At 38.2% G+C, this 20851-nt stretch overlaps 2 protein-coding genes across 3 annotated transcripts; one reads left to right on the top strand and one right to left on the bottom strand.

Annotated features, from left to right (window-relative positions):
- Window positions 1-3184: 3184 nt before the first annotated feature.
- On the bottom strand, window positions 3185-5301 carry LOC110371216 (D-aspartate oxidase). 2 transcript variants are annotated; one of them, XM_049845049.2, is made up of 2 exons: window positions 5165-5301; window positions 3185-4275 (listed from the first exon to the last, which is right to left on the bottom strand). In XM_049845049.2, exon 2 carries the CDS (start codon window positions 4243-4245, stop codon window positions 3235-3237), a length of 1011 nt encoding a protein of 336 aa, XP_049701006.2. In that variant the 5' UTR covers window positions 4246-4275; window positions 5165-5301; the 3' UTR covers window positions 3185-3234. The 2 variants fall into 2 exon arrangements, with proteins under 2 accessions (XP_049701006.2, XP_049701005.2); XM_049845048.2 differs by lacking the exon at window positions 5165-5301 and adding an exon at window positions 4367-4865.
- A 356-nt stretch (window positions 5302-5657) lies between these two features.
- On the top strand, window positions 5658-19977 carry LOC110371286 (uncharacterized). The gene is made up of 23 exons (XM_064038250.1): window positions 5658-5903; window positions 6240-6366; window positions 6684-6793; window positions 7004-7178; window positions 7542-7670; window positions 7924-8191; window positions 8515-8681; window positions 9937-10142; window positions 10625-10775; window positions 11238-11369; window positions 11791-11927; window positions 12005-12036; window positions 12092-12221; window positions 12622-12648; window positions 12734-12898; window positions 13416-13623; window positions 15480-15623; window positions 15945-16569; window positions 16855-17135; window positions 17390-17562; window positions 18168-18299; window positions 18470-18557; window positions 19049-19977. Exons 1-23 carry the CDS (start codon window positions 5791-5793, stop codon window positions 19400-19402), a joined length of 4074 nt encoding a protein of 1357 aa, XP_063894320.1. The 5' UTR covers window positions 5658-5790; the 3' UTR covers window positions 19403-19977.
- The last annotated feature ends 874 nt before the right edge of the window (window positions 19978-20851 follow it).

The raw sequence follows: 20851 nt of genomic DNA on the forward strand, positions 1-20851 counted from the left end.
TTTACACCCACAATATTTTTTTGAAACCAAATGTTAGCCCAGTATTTTCTAAACCTTATAGGTTACCAGTTAGTCAGAAAGAAGAGATAAATCGGCAAATTAGTAAATTATTGAAGGATGGTATTATAGAACCTAGTAAAAGTGACTGGTCTAGCCCAATACTATTGGTGCCTAAAAAGTCTGATGGATCGGGAAATAAAAAATGGCGACTTGTTGTCGATTATCGGAAACTGAACAACTGTATTGAGGATGACAAGTATCCTCTACCCGATATAACCGAAATTTTAGAATCCTTGTCTGGAAGTGTATATTTCACGCATCTAGATTTATATCAAGGATATTATAACGTTAATTTGGATAAAAATTGTCGAAAATTCACTGCTTTCAATTCTGGTCAGTATCAGATGACGAGAATGCCCATGGGATTGAAAACCAGTCCCAGTTCATTCTCGCGAATGATGAATTTGGCGATGTCAGGACTTAATAATGAAAAGTGTCTAATTTATCTTGATGATTTAATTATTTTTGGGAGGACATTAGAACATCATAATAAAAACTTACAGGATGTTTTTGAAAGACTCAGATCCGTTAATTTAAAATTAAATCCTTCAAAATGTACTTTTCTTAAAAAACAGATATTATATTTGGGACATTACATATCTAACGAAGGGATATTACCAGATCCCGATAAAGTGAATGCAGTAAAAAATTATCCTTGTCCGAAAAATGCCGATGAAGTTAAAAGGTTCGTGGCATTCTTAAATTACTACAGAAAATTTATACCTAAGTTTGCTGAAATTGCACAACCGTTGAATCAACTTTGTAGAAAAAACACTGATTTTGTTTGGGATGAAACATGCCAGAAATCTTTTGAAACACTAAAAACCTGTATCATGTCACCTCCAGTTTTAGATTATCCAGATTTTTCAAAAGAAAATTATTTTATTTTGCAAACCGATGCGTCTAACAAAGCTATTGGAGCAGTTTTATCCAATAAAAATGGCAGACCTGTAGCTTTTACTAGCAGAACCCTGAATAAGGCCGAATCAAACTATCCGGTTATAGAAAAAGAGTTGTTAGCGATAGTTTGGGCTGTTAAACATTTTAGAGCTTACTTATACGGTCAATACTTTAAGATCAGAACTGATCATAAGCCGCTAGTCTACTTATTTGGCATGAAAGATCCATCGAGCAGGCTTATGAAGTTTCGTTTGCTATTAGAGGAATATAATTTTGACGTAGAATATGTAAAAGGTTCAGATAACGCAGCTGCAGATGCATTGTCTAGAATCTGTTTAAGTTCGAAAGAATTAAAAGAATTGAATGAGAACATTGTAAATGTCATGACACGGGCTCAATCGCGAAAAATAAATAAACCTGATTCTTCCTCGTTGGACATGGTACATACTGATTTAAGGTCTGATCAGCCTAAGGTCATAAGTAATCATGTAAAACCGGCAGAATCAGTAGAATTACGTATGATTAATAAAGAAGAATTAAATAAATTGAGGAAATTAAAAGTCATTAGTAAAGAAAATAAAACTTTCTGTTATGTCGACAAGAAAAAGATTATTTATATTAAATACCTAACCTCTGACTCACGAATGACGCGACGCGAGTTTGTGAGAGAGTTAGATAATTTTTGTAAAATAATAAATGTCAATGAAATAAGTATAATTAAAAAGGAAGATAATAAGCAATTTATTAAAAAACTAGTCGAAGAAATAAAATCTATGAAGGATAGGACCGGTCCACCTATACATATAATAAATAATGTAAAGACAATTTATAATGAAGATGATAGAAAAGTTATATTAAACGACTTCCATCTCCTACCTAGCAGTGGCCATGCAGGTATGAGAAGGATGGTCAATAACATTAAAAGGTACTATTATTGGCCAGGGTTAGATAACGATGTTAAGAACTTTGTTAGGCGTTGTGACAAATGCCAGCGTCAAAAATATTCGTTACCCGTAAAAGAGCCATTAACAATAACAACGACAGCTAACACATCTTTTGAAAAGATATATTTAGATCTAGTGGGTCCATTTGAAGTTGATAACGATAATTATTCTTATGCTTTAACTGTACAATGTGAACTAACTAAATATATAGAAGCGTATCCCTTAATTTCTAAAAAAGCTAATGAGGTAGCTAAAAGTTTTGTGACTAACTTTATTCTTAGGTATGGAGTACCGAAAGTAATAACTACAGACAGAGGGAAAGAGTTCATCGCATCTACATTCCAAGAGGTATGTAAATTACTTAAAATCAATCAGTTAAACTCGACTGCGTACCACCACCAGTCATTAGGAGCGTTAGAAGTGTCACATAAAAATTTAAATGCTTTTCTTCGCATTCAAATTGATAGTCACCCTGAGACTTGGAGCAGTTGGTTACCTTTTTGGTCGTTTGCATATAACACGACAGTGCATACAGAGACAAAATTTACTCCGTATGAACTTGTTTTTGGTAAAAAATGCTCACTACCAAGTAATTTGACTCTTGATTTAGAACCACTGTACAACTACGATCACTATCCATGTGAGCTCAAATACAGGTTGCAACTATCACATAAAGAGGCGAGGAATAATTTAATAAAGTCTAAAGAAAAGAGAAAAATTGCATGTGATAAATATACTAAGCCAATAAACTATAATAAAGATGATTTAGTACTCTTGAAAAATGAGACAGGAAATAAATTAAGTGATTTGTACTCTGGTCCATATAAAGTAGTCAAAGATATGCCACCAAATGTAGAAATAATCAAAAATGGAAATAATGAATTAGTGCATAAAAATCGCACAAAATTATATGTCCAATAACATATAATTCAAATGTAATACCTACTTACTGTTTTGTCTAAGTACAGTTTACTGTTAATGTTTTATTTTATGTTCTATCTTATTCATGTTAATCAATCTTTATAAGAAATGTAATCTTATGTAAACATAACATTTTGTATTTTTATATAAAAAAAAAACTTATTATACTTATATTGTACTGTTTAAATTTCAAAAAAAAAATATTCCTATAATGTCATATTTTTTTTTTCTTTCGGATGGAAGGTGTAGTAGTATCTAAGTTGTAGTAGTAATAAGTATACATACACGTGTAATCCTATCAATATAACCCAAATTATTATTATAATAAAGTCAGTCTTAAATCATCATTCGGTCGTTTAACTCATCTCCTGGCATGCGCCTTACAACGCGCAGGTGGTATATTATCTGATTACAATTTGTTTCTTACATTACTACGTAAGAAATCGATACCTAAATCGACAGCATTCATTGCTGTCCCAGGGGCAGTCATGACTCCATAACCGCCGTGGCCGTAGCAGTGCACGACCTTCACACCCTCAATAAGCTCGGGTTCAACTCGAACGGGCAGTCTGTGGGGCCTCAATCCCACCTTATGAGCAAGAACCTCAGCGTTTTTCAAGCTCGGTAGAAATTCACAACAGCGCTCCATTATGGCCGCCGCGTCGTATTTGCAGTAATTCAAATTGTAACTGTCATACCCTCTCACACCACCCAACGTAACCACCCCGTTAAGCCCCGGAATTATATACGTATCATAATCACCGTACATGGCATGCTTTACCCATGGCGCCTTAACTTTGATCACTTGACCTCTTATGGGCACTAGATCATGATCATTACATAAATATCTTGCACCCAACCCTGAACAATTAAACACAAGATCGTAATTAGACAATGACTTAAAACTTTTTACCTTCTTGTTCAACAGTTGCCCGCCTCTTTCAACGATTATTTTCTCCGTCCACGGCAAATAATTTCCGCATTCTAGTTTCAGTGTTGAAAAGTAGGACCCGAATTTGGTGCCTTTAGGGGCGAGCTTTAATTCCTCGTCGGTAACCGCTCGATATAGCGGCACAATGTCTTCAATTAGATGATTTCTAGTTACGTGATAATTTTCGCTTGAGAATATGTATGTGCCTATAGGCATTACACCAATTCGTTCAGCATCTGGTGTTTTAAGAATATCTTGAAAGAACTCCCATGAGTCCTTCAGCCACTTCTTTGTGATTTCTTTTGTAGGTCCTTTGAAACTAGTCCCGGGTCTATAGATGCCTGCGGCAATGTGGCTTGTGGTATCGTCTGTGAATTTATCGGCGAGTATGGTTATCTTCACGTCTTTGAGTTGGTCTTGCAGTAATTTCGCCACTGTTATGCCTACCACTCCTGCTCCTACCACCGCTACATTTGGCTGGTCAGGCATCTTTATAGAAGTCGACCGCTTCTTGAGTAACTGGAATAAAAATATAAGAAATTACACTTCTTGTTTGTTTATAAAGATACCTGTGTTATCTTAATTATAATTACAAATTTAAAAGACGTACCCAAATAAGTATTCCTTAACAATAATTACAGCGCTAGTAAGTGATGATCGCGATTGCAAAAACAAATATTAAAACTCTGCGTCAAAAACTCGCGCGAATTACGCTGGACGTAAACAGTAACTGGGCTTAATTATTCGGCGCCAGCTCCATAAATTGGCGTCATGACAAATATATATAGGCATGCACACATGGCAATGTGTGCCAACAACAAAGCAAGTGCTCGACAGAACTTTCCTGATAAGTGATAACAAATAAATTATTGCATAACTACGCAGTGGCTTAGCGTCATTATTACAATTACATCAGAGACTAAAGCCCATTAAAGCCTTAACTATCTATTGATATGTCATTAAGTAATTGATGTAATATACTCTTACGATATTGATATCGGTTATGATGATCGTATCTAATCAGACGTGTAATGATGCGGCAAATAGTGTTTTAATGTTATCGGGCATCTAAGCTACTGCGGTTTATTTACACACACGCCCTAACAACACTGTTTTCATCAACAATCGCGTTAATGACCTTCAAAACCTAACTGGGTGGCGTTTGTTCCTCCATTCCATGGCATCCAGGTTCAAAATAATATTTTGATCATCATTTGTTATGAAACCTATCCTTTTTTGATCTCAGATAAAACAAAATACCCATAGGTACCTTACTCGAAGTATTGATTAATAATTTCGCAACTAAGACACAGATTACCTACATCTTAATTTTGAAGACGTGATAAGGAGCAATACAATTTAATAGATAGGTACCTATTGGTTACTATCAAATATCAAGGCCACTCACAAAGTTAGAATTACTTGTAGCTTGGTTTCACAAAAGCAGGAGCATTATCGTTTGATACATGACTCTTCGATTATATAATGCTGCTGTTGTTCTCAAATCAAAATATTCTTAAATATTTCTGTAAAAGTTCTAATTTGATTATCAAATTAAAAGCCATGAGCCACTCAGGGAAATTAGAAATAAAGTGAATGTGTGTAGGGAAAAGATTTTTTGAGTACTGAAAAGACTAAAAAATACCTAATTGTGAAAACTTTACAATTAGTACTTTGAACATTAGTTCATATTTAAATTTATAATAAGCCAGTGTATTTCATGTCCTGGAACCTACGGTGCAGAGCGAAGTGCGGCGCGTGATAGGGAGACCACAAACGTCGGAATAGTTCTGCTTAGAAGCATAGTAAGATAGAAACCAATAGAACCATTGGGTTCTGTGTATTATGTAGTCTGTGGGTTACTCTGTCTATGGTTTTCATGTTGACTTCTAAATTGACAATGTCAATGTCAGTCATTATTGTTATGGAGCTGTTGTTAAATTTTCATTAGCTTGTCCTGCTTGCTTGAATTTATTCGAAATTTCCATGATAAGTTAAATAGAAATACCAAAAATTTATATATAACGAGATAATATGAACAATAAAGAAAAATCTGGTAAATCTGCAACAGTTGGAAGTAATGATTCCAGCATGGAAAATATTTCTGCAAAGGGTAAAGGAAAGAATCGCGGGAAGAAACGAAAACGGTATTTTTTTCATAATGTATTAAAATTGAGACCAGCGATGTGTGATACATAACATTATTTACTTATAAAAGTTGTTCAAACTAAGAAACCAATTTACCGAACATGAGTCTCGTGAAAATAGTATTCTTAAAGTAAATATTGACCTTTTTAATGGAATAATACGTTCCCGTTCCTTATTTTGCGCCGAGGACTTTCTACGTACTGATTCTACCTACGAATCGTACGTACATTCGAATAAAAGTATAAATATTGCGGTAAACAGCATTCCAAAGATTTAATTTGATTGCACTTAGCCTGTAAGCCTACTTTTAAGGATATTACTTTTTAATATTTCAGTCGTAACAGTGGGAGCAGTGAACCTGAGGATGTTCTTCCAGATAACTCTGCAGAGGTTGATAGGAACCTCCATGCTTCTGCAATTAAGAATAATCTAGATGAAACTAGTGTTAGAAAAATTATAAAGGTATACCATCACATTTGGCTCTAGGTTAAGCTTTAATTTTTTCCAATTATCTTATGGATTCATTGAAAACTCCATTGTCTCTTCTAAAGACATCTTCAGAGTAAATAACTTTCTATGTATTAGTGAACTTGAATTGTTTTTATTATGGCTATCATGTCAAGCTAGATATTGCTGATCAGTCTCAAGTTCAAAGAAAAGCTATCAGTTTATCTGTGAGACAACAGTTTTCTCTACATCTTAATATGTTACATACAGTCCTTCAAACCATATCTTGTACCATAGAAAAATTTTCTTTAAGCCTTGAGGAATTGTTTCAGAAAGTGGTGACAAATGACCGTGTATTGGCACTTGTGAAGATGCGGGAGGAAGAGGACTCGGGGCCTGATGAGGATGGTCTTAGGCCTAAACTAACAAGAGCAAAAGTTAAGTAAGTAGGTCTATACAGCCACATTTATCTCATACTTTTATAAAGAGTTTACACCACATATAGATGTGGAAATGGTATCTTAGTCATTGCATATAAAACCTTTTGTTCTGCAATATGCCACCAAACTTCTTTTTTCAATTCTATATCACCACATAGCAGGGCTTAAAAACTGGACTTCAATCTTATAAACCACTTAAAAATATTTTTCAGGGAGTTAATGAAAGTATCTCCAAAGACCACTGCTTGGAATTTAGAGAAATTGGAGCTGACTCCCATCAATCATATCCCGGTGAAGACTCGGCCTGAAGTGAAGGCTCTCATAGCTCAAGAGTTACCGGAAGACGAAGATGATGACGAGTATGAACCGACTCATGATGATGTACCTGTGAGTTTTCATTTTGAACTATTACTTAGATCTGTACCTACAACCTAAATATATGTTTTTAAACCATGACAACTTTCATCAGCTAATTTGCGTCCACTGCTGAACGTAGACCTTCCTAAGGAACGCCAACCATCCCAACATCTTTAGAATACTGTAAATTTTATGCCTTGTGTTTTTGAAATTAGGTATCTTGTTGACACAAAATTTGGAACCTAAATGACTGATATAGATGGTGGCAAAAGGCAATTCATTTGAATGTTCTTGTCACTTGTCATATAAATAAATTTTTAAATACCTCTAAAATTAACCAGAATATTATAAAATAAAACAATGTCAAATTAAATATCTCTTGCTTCTATCCAGAGTGATGATGATCAAGGTTTAGAGTCATGCAGTGACCTGGACTCGCAGCCCAGGACTCCGGCTACTCCTCACAGCCAGCACTCTGTCAGTCCTAAAGTTGTTAAAGATGGACCTTTCAAAGTGCCACAGGTAAGTTAATATAAAATATTTGAAGGTTCTATATAAAAGTAACTAGCATAAATTTTCTAAAAGTTTTGATCGCGTCGTCGAACATGGTTGCATAACACATTTTATTCCCTTTTGATATTTATGTACATTCTAGATTCCCTTCTGTACTATACCTATGTTATTTCCCTTAGCCCTAACTGTTTTTTTTTTATCTACAATTCTGAGATAAATTCTCCCAAAAATGGAGTTCATAATACAATCCCTCATACTACAGGACATAGCAACTCCCGCGCGCAGAAAACTGGACCTTGAAGAGGAGGCCACAATAGCCCTTCGCACTCGTTCCAAACTAAGTCTATCATCGACCTCCATAGAGCATATAGAGAGTACCTTCGTACCTCCCGATGATATACCCATGCCGGATGTTGATGATCTATGGAACGAGTTCCTGAACGAGTGCCTGAATCCAGCTTCTACTTCTAAGAATGAGGATGATGATGAAGCAGATCCAGAGTATAATGTGGCGGCTGATCCTGATGCGCGTGAGTTGCTTTTTTTTACACATACTTTACAAATGGGGTTTTGTCGACTGCTTCGTTGGTCGTAAGCGCGATTGCTGTGCGTGAGGTCTCGGGTTCGAAACCCGGTGGGGGCCGAAATCGCTTAGAAACAACAGCCCTGGTGATTGGTACACCCGTACATCGGAGATAACGTAAATGTTAGTCCTGCTTATGATATCTCTCCGGTCGCGTCGGATTGCCGTCCCATCGCGGTATGAGAGTGAAGGAGCAATGAGGGCACCTGTGTCCAAGCAAATACTTGTGGACTATAATATGTCCTTTAAGATTATTCATTCTACTTACAGACGATGAAGACGAGGAAGCTCTAGGCAACAGCATAATAAAGATATCTAAGAAGGAACTGAATGATCTGGTAACTGAACTGTTCAACATCATGCCCGAGGCTGCGGCTGACGAGGCTGAGGCTGATAGCCTCGCCAACAGTGTGCTCACTGATAACAGTAGACAAGAGGTATGTATAACACTGTGCTCACTGATAACAGTCGGCAAGAGGTATGTATAACAGTGTGCTCACTGATAACAGTCGGCAAGAGGTATGTATAACAGTGTGCTCACTGATAACAGTCGGCAAGAGGTATGTATAACAGTGTGCTCACTGATAACAGTAGACAAGAGGTATGTATAATAGTGTGCTCACTGATAACAGTAGACAGGAGGTATGTATAATAAAGATATCTAAGAAGGAACTGAATGATCTGGTAACTGAACTGTTCAACATCATGCCCGAGGCTGCGGCTGACGAGGCTGAGGCTGATAGCCTCGCCAACAGTGTGCTCACTGATAACAGTAGACAGGAGGTATGTATAACAGTGTGCTCACTGTTAATAGTCGACAAGAGGTATGTATAATAAAGATATCTAAGAAGGAACTGAATGACCTGGTGACTGAGTTGTTCAACATCATGCCCGAGGCTGCGGCTGACGAGGCTGAGGCTGATAGCCTCGCTAACAGTGTGCTCACTGATAACAGTCGACAAGAGGTATGTATAATAAAGATATCTAAGAAGGAGCTGAATGATCTGGTGACTGAGCTGTTCAACATCATGCCCGAGGCTGCGGCTGACGAGGCTGAGGCTGATAGCCTCGCCAACAGTGTGCTCACTGATAACAGTAGACAGGAGGTATGTATAACAGTGTGCTCACTGTTAATAGTCGACAAGAGGTATGTATAATAAAGATATCTAAGAAGGAACTGAATGACCTGGTGACGGAGTTGTTCAACATCATGCCCGAGGCTGCTGCTGACGAGGCTGAGGCTGATAGCCTCGCTAACAGTGTGCTCACTGATAACAGTAGACAAGAGGTATGTATAACACTGTGCTCACTGATAACAGGAGACAAGAGGTATGTAGAACTTACCATGGATATGATTGACTCCAAATGTTGGGTGTATAGTGAAAATACATATAGGTGTTTTATAATACAGAATAAGCGTTATGGTGATACATAGTCTGTAAACGAGTATGTGTGTAATAAATTTTTTCTTCTTATAACGTTGATGTTAAGTATTTTATACATAAATAATTGGGAAGCAATGGTCTAAGATAGACAACGCAAGTTCTGTCTTTTTTATTATAAATACATGAATACATAAATGTCTATGTTAACGTTAAAAAACAATAGGTAACTATCTTTAAAACCGATAAAACAAGACATAACATATGCTAGCAAAGTATATTAAACTTTTGACCAAATATTATTTCCCAGGTATCAACTCATTGGGAAGGCAAACAAGAGGTTCTTTCAGACGAAGAAAACGGCCCCAGAACTACACAGAAGCTATCAGACAGAATTACCTTTGAGAAGACGAATTACTCTCGAGTGTCTGTCGGGAAGAGTGAACCGCAGGAGAATGAGTCACCAGTCACAAGGGAAGGGAAGACTGTGGATAAACCGCAGAAAATAGCACCGAAGTTAGTGAGATTATTTACTTATTTATTTAACTTTATGCAACATTACATTACATAGTTTTTAGCCTTATTATTATCTTTTGTTTCTAGCCTGTCCTGTGTAGTTTTCTAGTCGCTCAGAAATAAATTTTAGGGTGTGAAAGGTAAAACGGGATTCTAAGTTCGTTGTCCGTCTTTCCTTCTGTCATCAGGCTTTATCTCGTAAACCGTGATAGTAAGACTGAAACTTTTACTGACTGTGTATTGTAGTTGCCGTTAGAACAACAAATACTGAATCATTTATTTATACTTCATGTATAAAATTGGTTCATTGGCGGACTTAATGCCTTTATGTCTTTTCTGACGGATAAAGAGTCAATCTCCACACTTTCTCATTCAAGCCTTTTTTATCCAGATTTTCTCAAGATGTTTTCCTTCACCTTTAATCACTCATTAGTGTTTATTTATAATTATTTTTTAACCATTGGTGTCTATTACATTCCCAGGAAGTCTTCAGTAGTGAAAGTGTTCGTAGAAGAGCAGGAGGGCCCGACGCCCGCCGCGCTGGACGGCGCCCCGCCACTCGTACAGAAGCACGTCAAGCCGACGCAGAACAGTACAGAGTACGTGCTTATTGAAGTACAGGATGCTGCTTGTGTGAGTTACCATTGTTACTTTATCGACGTTCCCAATATTTGATCTATCTCTGGTTTGGTTACTAGGAATTGAATTTTGACGTTAATCCGATGTAAGTAAAGTCAAATTACTATCTCTTGTAAGCAGAACAACAGATTACAACCCTAAATCCCTTTATGTCAGTAGCGACTGTAGATCAGACGTAAATTGGAAAATCTACAAGTTCTATTTGTAATGTGCCTTCTGATTAACAAAAGGATCATCGTTTACATAGAGATATGAGATACGAAAGTTGAATACGTCATATTTTCGTTGTTACTAAACATATTTGTGACCTTTTCAAAGTCAATATTACTCTTTAAGATATGGCCTATAGGGTCCATATTGATTCTAGTCTAGACTATAAACTGTATAACAATTCAATTGGAATACTAATAAACAATTGAGTATTTTTTGACACTGGCAATATTGTTCTCCCCGCAGGTGTTGCCAGAACAAGTGCTATTGCTACAGCAGCAGCTAAGGCAGCACGTACAGCTAGCGACGGGGTGTTTCCTGCAGCTGTGCGTGCATCCTGTACACTGGAGCTTCGCGCACAAGTATAAGGAGTATATTGTGAGTTTGAGTTTAGTATTTTACATATATCGTGATATCTCTGATGGTTATTTTTCTTCCGCGTAAACTATTTCGAAATAATAAAAAATAAATTGAAAAAATTAACTATATATTTATTAAAATACTTTATTTATTAAGCAAATAATTATTTGCTGTTATTAAATCAACAAGAAACCAATTCATCTTTTTGATAACATTTGAACCGAATTATAAGAAGAAACGAGCACAAGCTACAGCAACGTTTCTCGTTCCCCCAAACACCCGCATTTTGGCGACGCTACTTTCTTAGGAGATTTCCGTAATGAAATTTCCACTCGTCATTTTGTTCTCCGTGGTTGATGCACTTAAAAGATTCTAATTTTTTTGCCAATTTTCTTTAATTATAATAAGGACATGTTTAATGAACTATCTTGTATTCCAGGAAACATTCTGTAAGATAGTGGCAGATAACCCTCAGTCGGTAGCCAACGTGTGTAACCTACAGCCAGCCATGGAGCTGATCACCACGTGGCAGGACACCGTCAGTGCAGACACTCCTGAGAACCAAGCTATGATACAGTGAGTCTAATATTCAGTATGTAAGATAGTGGCAGATAACCCTCAGTCGGTAGCCAACGTGTGTAACCTACAGCCAGCCATGGAGCTGATCACCACGTGGCAGGACACCGTCAGTGCAGACACTCCTGAGAACCAAGCTATGATACAGTGAGTCTAATATTCAGTATGTAAGATAGTGGCAGATAACCCTCAGTCGGTAGCCAACGTGTGTAACCTACAGCCAGCCATGGAGCTGATCACCACGTGGCAGGACACCGTCAGTGCAGACACTCCTGAGAACCAAGCTATGATACAGTGAGTCTAATATTAACCGGCTTAGGTTTCTTTATGACATTTATTTTGGATTTCATTAACCGATCTATCGCTTGTTTTGATCTATCCTTTATTCAATTAGATGAAAAATTTAATTTATATGAAGCTAATCTCCGTGTGAGAGGAGGCCTGTGCCCAGCAGTGGGACGATAAAAAGGCTGTAACAGTAATGTCAAGATTAAGATCTTGAAATCAGAAGTTATTTAGTCTTTGTTGCACTTTAAAACAAAATGTATAAGTTCAGTAATAAGTTATCCACTTATTACAAGGTTGCTAGTTGTATGTTGTTTTTTTAGTTTGATTATATTGACCATCCTATGTTATTGCTCTTTTTATCCTAAATAAAAAAAAATAGTCTGATTTTGTTTTTATTTATTTTCAGGTTCATTCAAAAAGAGACTGACAGATGGTAAGTATAAAGACAAATAAGTAAATGTAAATGCCTAAATAAACACATCTTTATTCATATAAATAATAAATAAATAAATCCACAGCAATCGGCGCTACGTCCAAAAGAACTTATACGTGGGCGAGTTCCACGAGACGTTCCTGAAGGTGGTGGCGAACAGCTCCGTGTTCCTGTACCCCTACCTGCTGCCCGCCATGCCCTTCCGCGGAGACCATCCCAGGCGGTTCTGCTATCTGTACTCTGAGGATCAGTGAGTGTTTATTTAGTTTTATTTAATGTTACACAGCTATACTTATATAAGCTTATATTATATGTATAGATAAACAGGAGATATTCTCTCATCTTTTAGGATCATGAAGTTGAAAAGAGCAAATTGCCCCGTTTTCATTTAATTTGATCTATATTTTCGATTAACACCTTGTACATAGTTCTTTGGAGATTTTTGGACGTTAAAACGCGTTTATCAGGGATATGAATGTGGTGGTCCTTAGACGAGAGATTGTCAATCACACCGTTCACAACTAACACTACAGTCTGGCCAGGTCTTTCTTTAGTAATACAGTTACAGTCCGTCCCACGCGCTCGTATTCACTCCCGCTCTCTGCGCGGACCTGCGGATTGTTGCTGTCAAGCTAGCCAGCTAGGCTGTACTGTAGCCAATTGATTCCGTCCTCTCTCGTGCATAGGCCATGACATTTTATCAAATATAATAACAATATACCTACTTAATTTATACCCACACTAAAACCAAAAATAAAACTCCACAGACTAATAGCCCTAGGCATGGACGAGTTCTGGCGCTACGTGAACGACAACGCGGACATCTTCAAGCCGAACAACGGCTCCGCTCACTGGGGCCTGACGCTGACCATGCAGCTCGTCACCAAGCACATGTTCCCCTGGATGCCGCCCTCCGTGCTGCACAGCCACGTGCAGAAGGTCAGGAAGCATGGAGACAAGGATAACCCCATCAATGTAAGTGTTCTGTACAATGTACTAGGACTGCTGAACAACGGTCACTCTCACTGGGGTCTGACGCTGACCATGCAGCTCGTCACCAAGCACATGTTCCCCTGGATGCCGCCCTCCGTGCTGCACAGCCACGTGCAGAAGGTCAGGAAGCATGGAGACAAGGATAACCCCATCAATGTAAGTGTTCTGTACAATGTACTAGGACTGCTGAACAACGGTCACTCTCACTGGGGTCTGACGCTGACCATGCAGCTCGTCACCAAGCACATGTTCCCCTGGATGCCGCCCTCCGTGCTGCACAGCCACGTGCAGAAGGTCAGGAAGCATGGAGACAAGGATAACCCCATCAATGTAAGTGTTCTGTACAATGTACTAGGACTGCTGAACAACGGTCACTCTCACTGGGGTCTGACGCTGACCATGCAGCTCGTCACCAAGCACATGTTCCCCTGGATGCCGCCCTCCGTGCTGCACAGCCACGTGCAGAAGGTCAGGAAGCATGGAGACAAGGATAACCCCATCAATGTAAGTGTTCTGTACAATGTACTAGGACTGCTGAACAACGGTCACTCTCACTGGGGTCTGACGCTGACCATGCAGCTCGTCACCAAGCACATGTTCCCCTGGATGCCGCCCTCCGTGCTGCACAGCCACGTGCAGAAGGTCAGGAAGCATGGAGACAAGGATAACCCCATCAATGTAAGTGTTCTGTACAATGTACTAGGACTGCTGAACAACGGTCACTCTCACTGGGGTCTGACGCTGACCATGCAGCTCGTCACCAAGCACATGTTCCCCTGGATGCCGCCCTCCGTGCTGCACAGCCACGTGCAGAAGGTCAGGAAGCATGGAGACAAGGATAACCCCATCAATGTAAGTGTTCTGTACAATGTACTAGGACTGCTGAACAACGGTCACTCTCACTGGGGTCTGACGCTGACCATGCAGCTCGTCACCAAGCACATGTTCCCCTGGATGCCGCCCTCCGTGCTGCACAGCCACGTGCAGAAGGTCAGGAAGCATGGAGACAAGGATAACCCCATCAATGTAAGTGTTCTGTACAATGTACTAGGACTGCTGAACAACGGTCACTCTCACTGGGGTCTGACGCTGACCATGCAGCTCGTCACCAAGCACATGTTCCCCTGGATGCCGCCCTCCGTGCTGCACAGCCACGTGCAGAAGGTCAGGAAGCATGGAGACAAGGATAACCCCATCAATGTAAGTGTTCTGTACAATGTACTAGGACTGCTGAACAACGGTCACTCTCACTGGGGTCTGACGCTGACCATGCAGCTCGTCACCAAGCACATGTTCCCCTGGATGCCGCCCTCGGTGCTGCACAGCCACGTGCAGAAGGTCAGGAAGCATGGAGACAAGGATAACCCCATCAATGTAAGTGTTCACTCTGTACATATTCTAGCATACTCTAGCATGGAACTGTCGAACAACAGTCACGGTTACTGACTAAATAAGATAAGAAGTTGATCCGATGACTGAGACGACGAGAGTCGAGGGAACTCCTGAACAGTTTGTGGCAGCTACCTCGTGTTTATACTTGTTTAATCATATTGATGAGAACTTTTAGATGATGGTATGACGTTACGCGTATGTTATGTATGCCTCTTTATTACATTGGTGGCAAATCAAACACAACATGAATTTTGACACACCTTTTTCCACGGCAATTTAGAGACTAATTCTATACTTTGTGCTTTTTGAATTCGTTTTTACTGTTTGGAATCAATAACTAAATAATTTTTCATATTGTGAAGCCCTAATCCTTGACTCAGATATTAAATACCCCGTGTTTCAGTGATCACCATCTTCTATCTAATATAATAATCTTTACATTTCAGAAATACTTCGAAACCCGCTCAGTGCCGCCGGTGAAGCACAAGCTGCTACCGTTCAACCCTCGCATGACGCTGTACGAGCAGCCGGAGCACGAGGTGCCCAGGATCTGGCTGCGCTACCTCGCCAAGACCAGCAAGCGGTTCCGGGTTAGTGGTTTATAGTTTACTTAACGATATGGCAAAATAGAAGCGGGTGGTAATGATTTTGATTAAAGGTGTTAGGGAATGTGTAAGGTAGAATTTATTTGATTGGTTTGTAACATACAGTTACATACATAATTAAAAAAATACGTTAAAACAATGTCTGGCAAATACGAGTAATTTTTTGGTCTCCACAATTGCCATTGAATATGTTTCCATCGTCAATTTTACAAATGTCTACATGGGTTAATGATATAGGTACCCCTACAAGATAACGTGGAAGTTTTAGTATTCAAAAGTAACTAATTAAAATTCCTCTCTTTCCAGAGTTACCTAATGAAACGAACACAGAAAACAGGCGTTCCAGCAGAGGGAGTCGACTTAGAGTTCGGTCAGGCCGTCACCGCGCCCACCAAGCCGCCGCTACCCATCGACATCATCAAGCGACGAACACAACCTAACAACGACAAACTCGACATACAACTCGCTACCACACAAGCAAATAACAACGCTTACAAATTGGTCGAAACTAGCACAGGAGCATATCTAGTACCATTCACTATGACCGTAGACTCAAACACAGCCCCTATTACAACCTCCACAGAAATCCCACAAACCAAAGACAAACCAGAGACAACGAAAACTATAGACAAAATATATGAACCTCATTGTACCTGCTGTGTGTTATTAAGAAAAATTTGTATGAAAGGACAAAAGTTAATAAGTGATTACTTCAGTGAAAAGAAAGAGGTTATGTGTTTTTGTGCCCGCAAAAGGTACCCGAAGGTATCGAATAGGTTAAAATTGTTAGTTAGTAATTATAAGAATAGTTATATGACGTCGTTAGAGGCGCTGAAGAGTAAGATAAAGATTTTGAAGAATAATAAAAAAAATGTGAGACTGAATAGTATAAGTCAAAGTGATACTAGCATTAGTGAATTAGAAGATATTGGTAAGTGTTTTTATTATTTTTCTTCAATAATTGTGTACCAATGGGCCAAATATTAAAACCCCCCAAAATTTTAAATACATACTAAGATCTAACACATCGTCATTAAAATGATTTAGTCTTTGGCACATTCAAGAAAAAGTCAAATGAAATAAAGTTGGAGTTTTTTCAGAAATATTAACTAAATTAATTCACAGAAATATAACTTTTCTTCAAAGAGGCCATTAAAATCCTGTTATTACCTCACAATCTATAAAAATCAAATACCCAACTCCATTTTCTTTCCAGCATTTGTAACGAAGTTCCACCTAAAACTCCTCGCGCGGACATCCACGAGAACATGCAACACGATCAAAAACAAAATATTCATCCTCCTTTCTAACTTCAATCCTTACGAGCACGATCCTTTAACGCTGGCAACACAGCTCGAGAAGGAACTCGGTCATAGATGCATAGATTTGTACAAGGAGTTCTTATGTCTGCTGAATCCGGAACAAGCGGATAAGTTGGAAGTGTTCAGAGATTATTTTATTAGAAACTGCATGGCGGATTTGGTTTTGAAAGTTGAGGTACGTATTTTAGATTATTTTAAGCTTTTTCTGTGCTCTGTATTTTTTTATTTACGTGCTATTTAATTTTTCCTCCTAAGGATCTCAATGCAAAAATGTAAATTATCTTTATATTTTACTTGTGATCGGTTTGTATAGTCAGCATTTAGTTTTCAAAGCCTAGAATTCATTGAAATGTTTACTATAATCATAATCTGAAAATCCCAAATAAAACAAATAGATTACAAAAAAATGGAATATAACTATTTTTTCAGGAGCAAGTACCAAAAGAGAAAAGGCTTCCGATCCTAGAAGCATTACACAAGGTTTACAGTAAAAACTTGGCGACAGCGTGTGAGATCTGCACGGACATACTGTCCGCGATGAGAGAGTTCCCCGACCTCGCGCGACATGTGCACTCACTCTTCCCGCATCGGGTTGAGACACGGTAATATTATCATCTGCCTAGCCTTTTCCCAACTTAACTTAAGGGCGGCTGGATGCAGCTGAGTACCAGTGCATTGAGTTTTACATGGAGTGACAGTCTGACCTCATTAACAGTTACCGGTACAATCCGATGCCCGTAGGCAATCCGTTCTGCTTGGATACTAAGATCTGCAGGAAGATCCTTAAAAAAAGTGTAGTTCAAGAAGAAACTAAGTGTCACACTTTTAACACAGATAAAATAACGATTCCCAAACCTAACGATTTTTGCTTCATTCAATCATATGAAATATGTTTAATCACCGGCAAGGATATTGAGCCCTGACCTTCACTTGCACAGAAGTGATTTATTGGTTTATTGTCTATGCCTTAAGTGTACAGTGCGCAAAGCGATCCCTACTCTTCCGCCGAGAGCTCAATATCCGTGCCGATAACTATACTAGCAGCGTCCGTAGATGGTTACAGTCGCAAAGCAGCAGGGCTGCTTATAGACAAAGGATTTGCTTACTATCTGACCACCCACTGCCCAGTTTGCACGTCTGTCAAGCAGCACGATTGTAATAATTATAACCTTTCTTCTATAACGCCAAATCATTTTATTCTACTTAGATCGGAGCGAACACCAGCTCCTGCGCAAGACCCGCCGCAGCCGACTGAGATGCCTTCGGACGTGGCGTTATGCAAAGATGTCATGCAATTGACTGACACTGTCACGGACTATGAGGCGGATCAGTCTATGAGGTAACAACATTTTTTTTATTGTAAAGTTAGTTAGCTGACTTCACAACTAAAACAAGAGTTTTTGCAAAGGCATATTAAAATGGGCATTAGTGTTGTCTCACTAACTAAAATCTATTAATGATTAGAGGCGGTTGATGATTGAATATACGTGTTTTTTGTTGTCTTTCCAGTGAGGATGAAGAAATGATCGAAGATACCCCTCAAGCTCTGGTTCCCGAACCGGAGCCTAATATAGAGGAAGACGCTCCTATTAAAACTGTAAGTATTTGTGTCCTCCATCTAACAAAAATTGCACTATTAATAGATTCGATTTCAGATTCATAATATACGCAAAAGTAAAAAAATGAATTTTTCAAACAAATTAATAGAATAAAATGTGCGAAAATTAGAACACCATATAAGAGTCAGTCATTACAAACAACGGAAATTCTCCCCTGAAAACTGACAGCTGTCAACTGATCAAAACATTCGATACTCCTAACTTTATCTGCTTTACGCATGACGTTGTAAATTATGAAAACGAAAAATGACTCCTGTGGCCAAACCACTAAATGGATTGGGTTATATTTTTTAGAATTCGCCATGGAATATCGAAAAGTATTATGTAATAGGATTTAATGTGATTATTAGTTACGACACACCCGATATATAAATATTGTTAGCCTCTTGGACGATATAATAAGACTTTGGAAAGTAGACTGTAAAACAAACTGCTGATCAAAATAGCTTTAATAAACATTTATTTCCAGGAAAACATATCAATAGAGTACACAACGCCGACATCAGAAAATAACAATATATCAATGGTGATCACAGTTAGCAAGAGCGAAGTCCACGACTTCAGCGAGAGTTCCAACTCCTCACTACGAATCATGTTCGAAGACGAAATAGTCAAAATAGAAACTCCCGAATGGAAAAGAGACGAAGATAAACTAATTCTAGAAGTGTTAAAAGAACATTTAAGTCCAGAAGAACGACAAGACAAGACTATTCTAGAAACTATTTATGATAAAAATATTGTAGGCATGATAGCTGATAGCTTAACCGATAAGTCTAAGGAGGATATTGAAACTCGTGTCATGTATTTACTGCAAATATGTTGATTTTTTAACCGATTGCGCCAAGCAGGAGGGTAATGAGTTCATCAGGCGATGTACATATGTGGGATTGTACCTTTGTGGTATTATTTATAATTTTAGACAATTTATGTAAATGTCCTAGAATATAGCATTTTTGGGAAGAATCAAATGGTTGAATTTGAGTGAAAATGAAAACCAACAAACTACATCGGGTATCATTGAATTGATTGTTGTAACTTCAAGGGAACTTAATTATTTATTGTCTCAGTGTATTTTGAGATCGATTTATATTTGTACTCATGTTTTAATGTTTCGACTTATTTCCTTTATGAATCCTTTGATGTTAGATGTAAAGTAATACTTCTTGCCGAGATAAGAACGTTAGTAACACCTTAGTATTTTAATTTCTTGACTCTTGATTGAAAAATTATGTAATATTTTTGTAACTGTCAAATATTGCTCCCTTTCTTAACTACAAATAAAAATTATTAGAAACAAATTATGTAGTCTCAATATTTTCATGATTGTTAGATCCAGTTTGGATCCGGAAAAAGTGATATATTTATATTAGTACATATGTACCTACCTAAATAATCTAATAAAACTTTGTCTCATATTTGTACTTTCATTTATTTTGTGTTAGTGACCTAGCAACACTATCAGACGGCAGCAGCTACATGTAAAACTGATAATCACCCAGTTTTAAGCAGTTGCTTATCCAGCTTCACATTTCAAAATGTGAAGGTAGTTGTAACTAGGGCTTTCAAATACCGGATTTTTTCTATTCCGGTATCAATACCGGTATTAAAAATTTCAATACCGTGATCACGTGATTACGGTATTGTCGGTCATGCAAATATTGCAATACTCCAGATATTAAAAGTCGTCGCTCCTTTATGCGTTTTCGAAGTGCTTTTGCAAGATTTTGGCTTACGTCATTAGCTTGACCATCTAACTTCGTCAACATACATTTTAGCGCAATATCCTTTAGTAAATTGGCCGCTTTTAGTAAATTGGCATCCCGTTTACAAATTTCTAATACAGTTACTTTGACTACAGAAAGGCTGTTGTAAATATTTTTAATATTGTCAAATCGAATTCGTCTAATTCGAAATCGGAGTTTAATTTTAGATCGATTAAAACTTTTAAAATACAATCTTTTAGTTTCAAAAAGCATCCAATCATAGCCCCGACACTATGACTAAAATGAGATTGACTTCATCATGACGAACAAGAAGCACATAGAAACGTCTCCGTGATCAATAGGTTTAATACCGGTAGCGATTACCGACTTGTCTGAAGCTCTCTGAATATCAACTTCAAGGCCGAACGTTTCCGTCTGATGAAGGCCAAGCTCCGACCAACACTGCTCCAAACCATTTCAGGATCTGAAACGTTCCAGTCAAATTTGGAGAACCGATTTGCCGCCGTGGAAACCACAACAGACGTTAACCAGAACCACGAATATGTGGT

Source organism: Helicoverpa armigera, chromosome 15 (assembly GCF_030705265.1).
Source record: "Helicoverpa armigera isolate CAAS_96S chromosome 15, ASM3070526v1, whole genome shotgun sequence".
In the NCBI taxonomy this organism is placed as follows: domain Eukaryota; kingdom Metazoa; phylum Arthropoda; class Insecta; order Lepidoptera; family Noctuidae; genus Helicoverpa; species Helicoverpa armigera.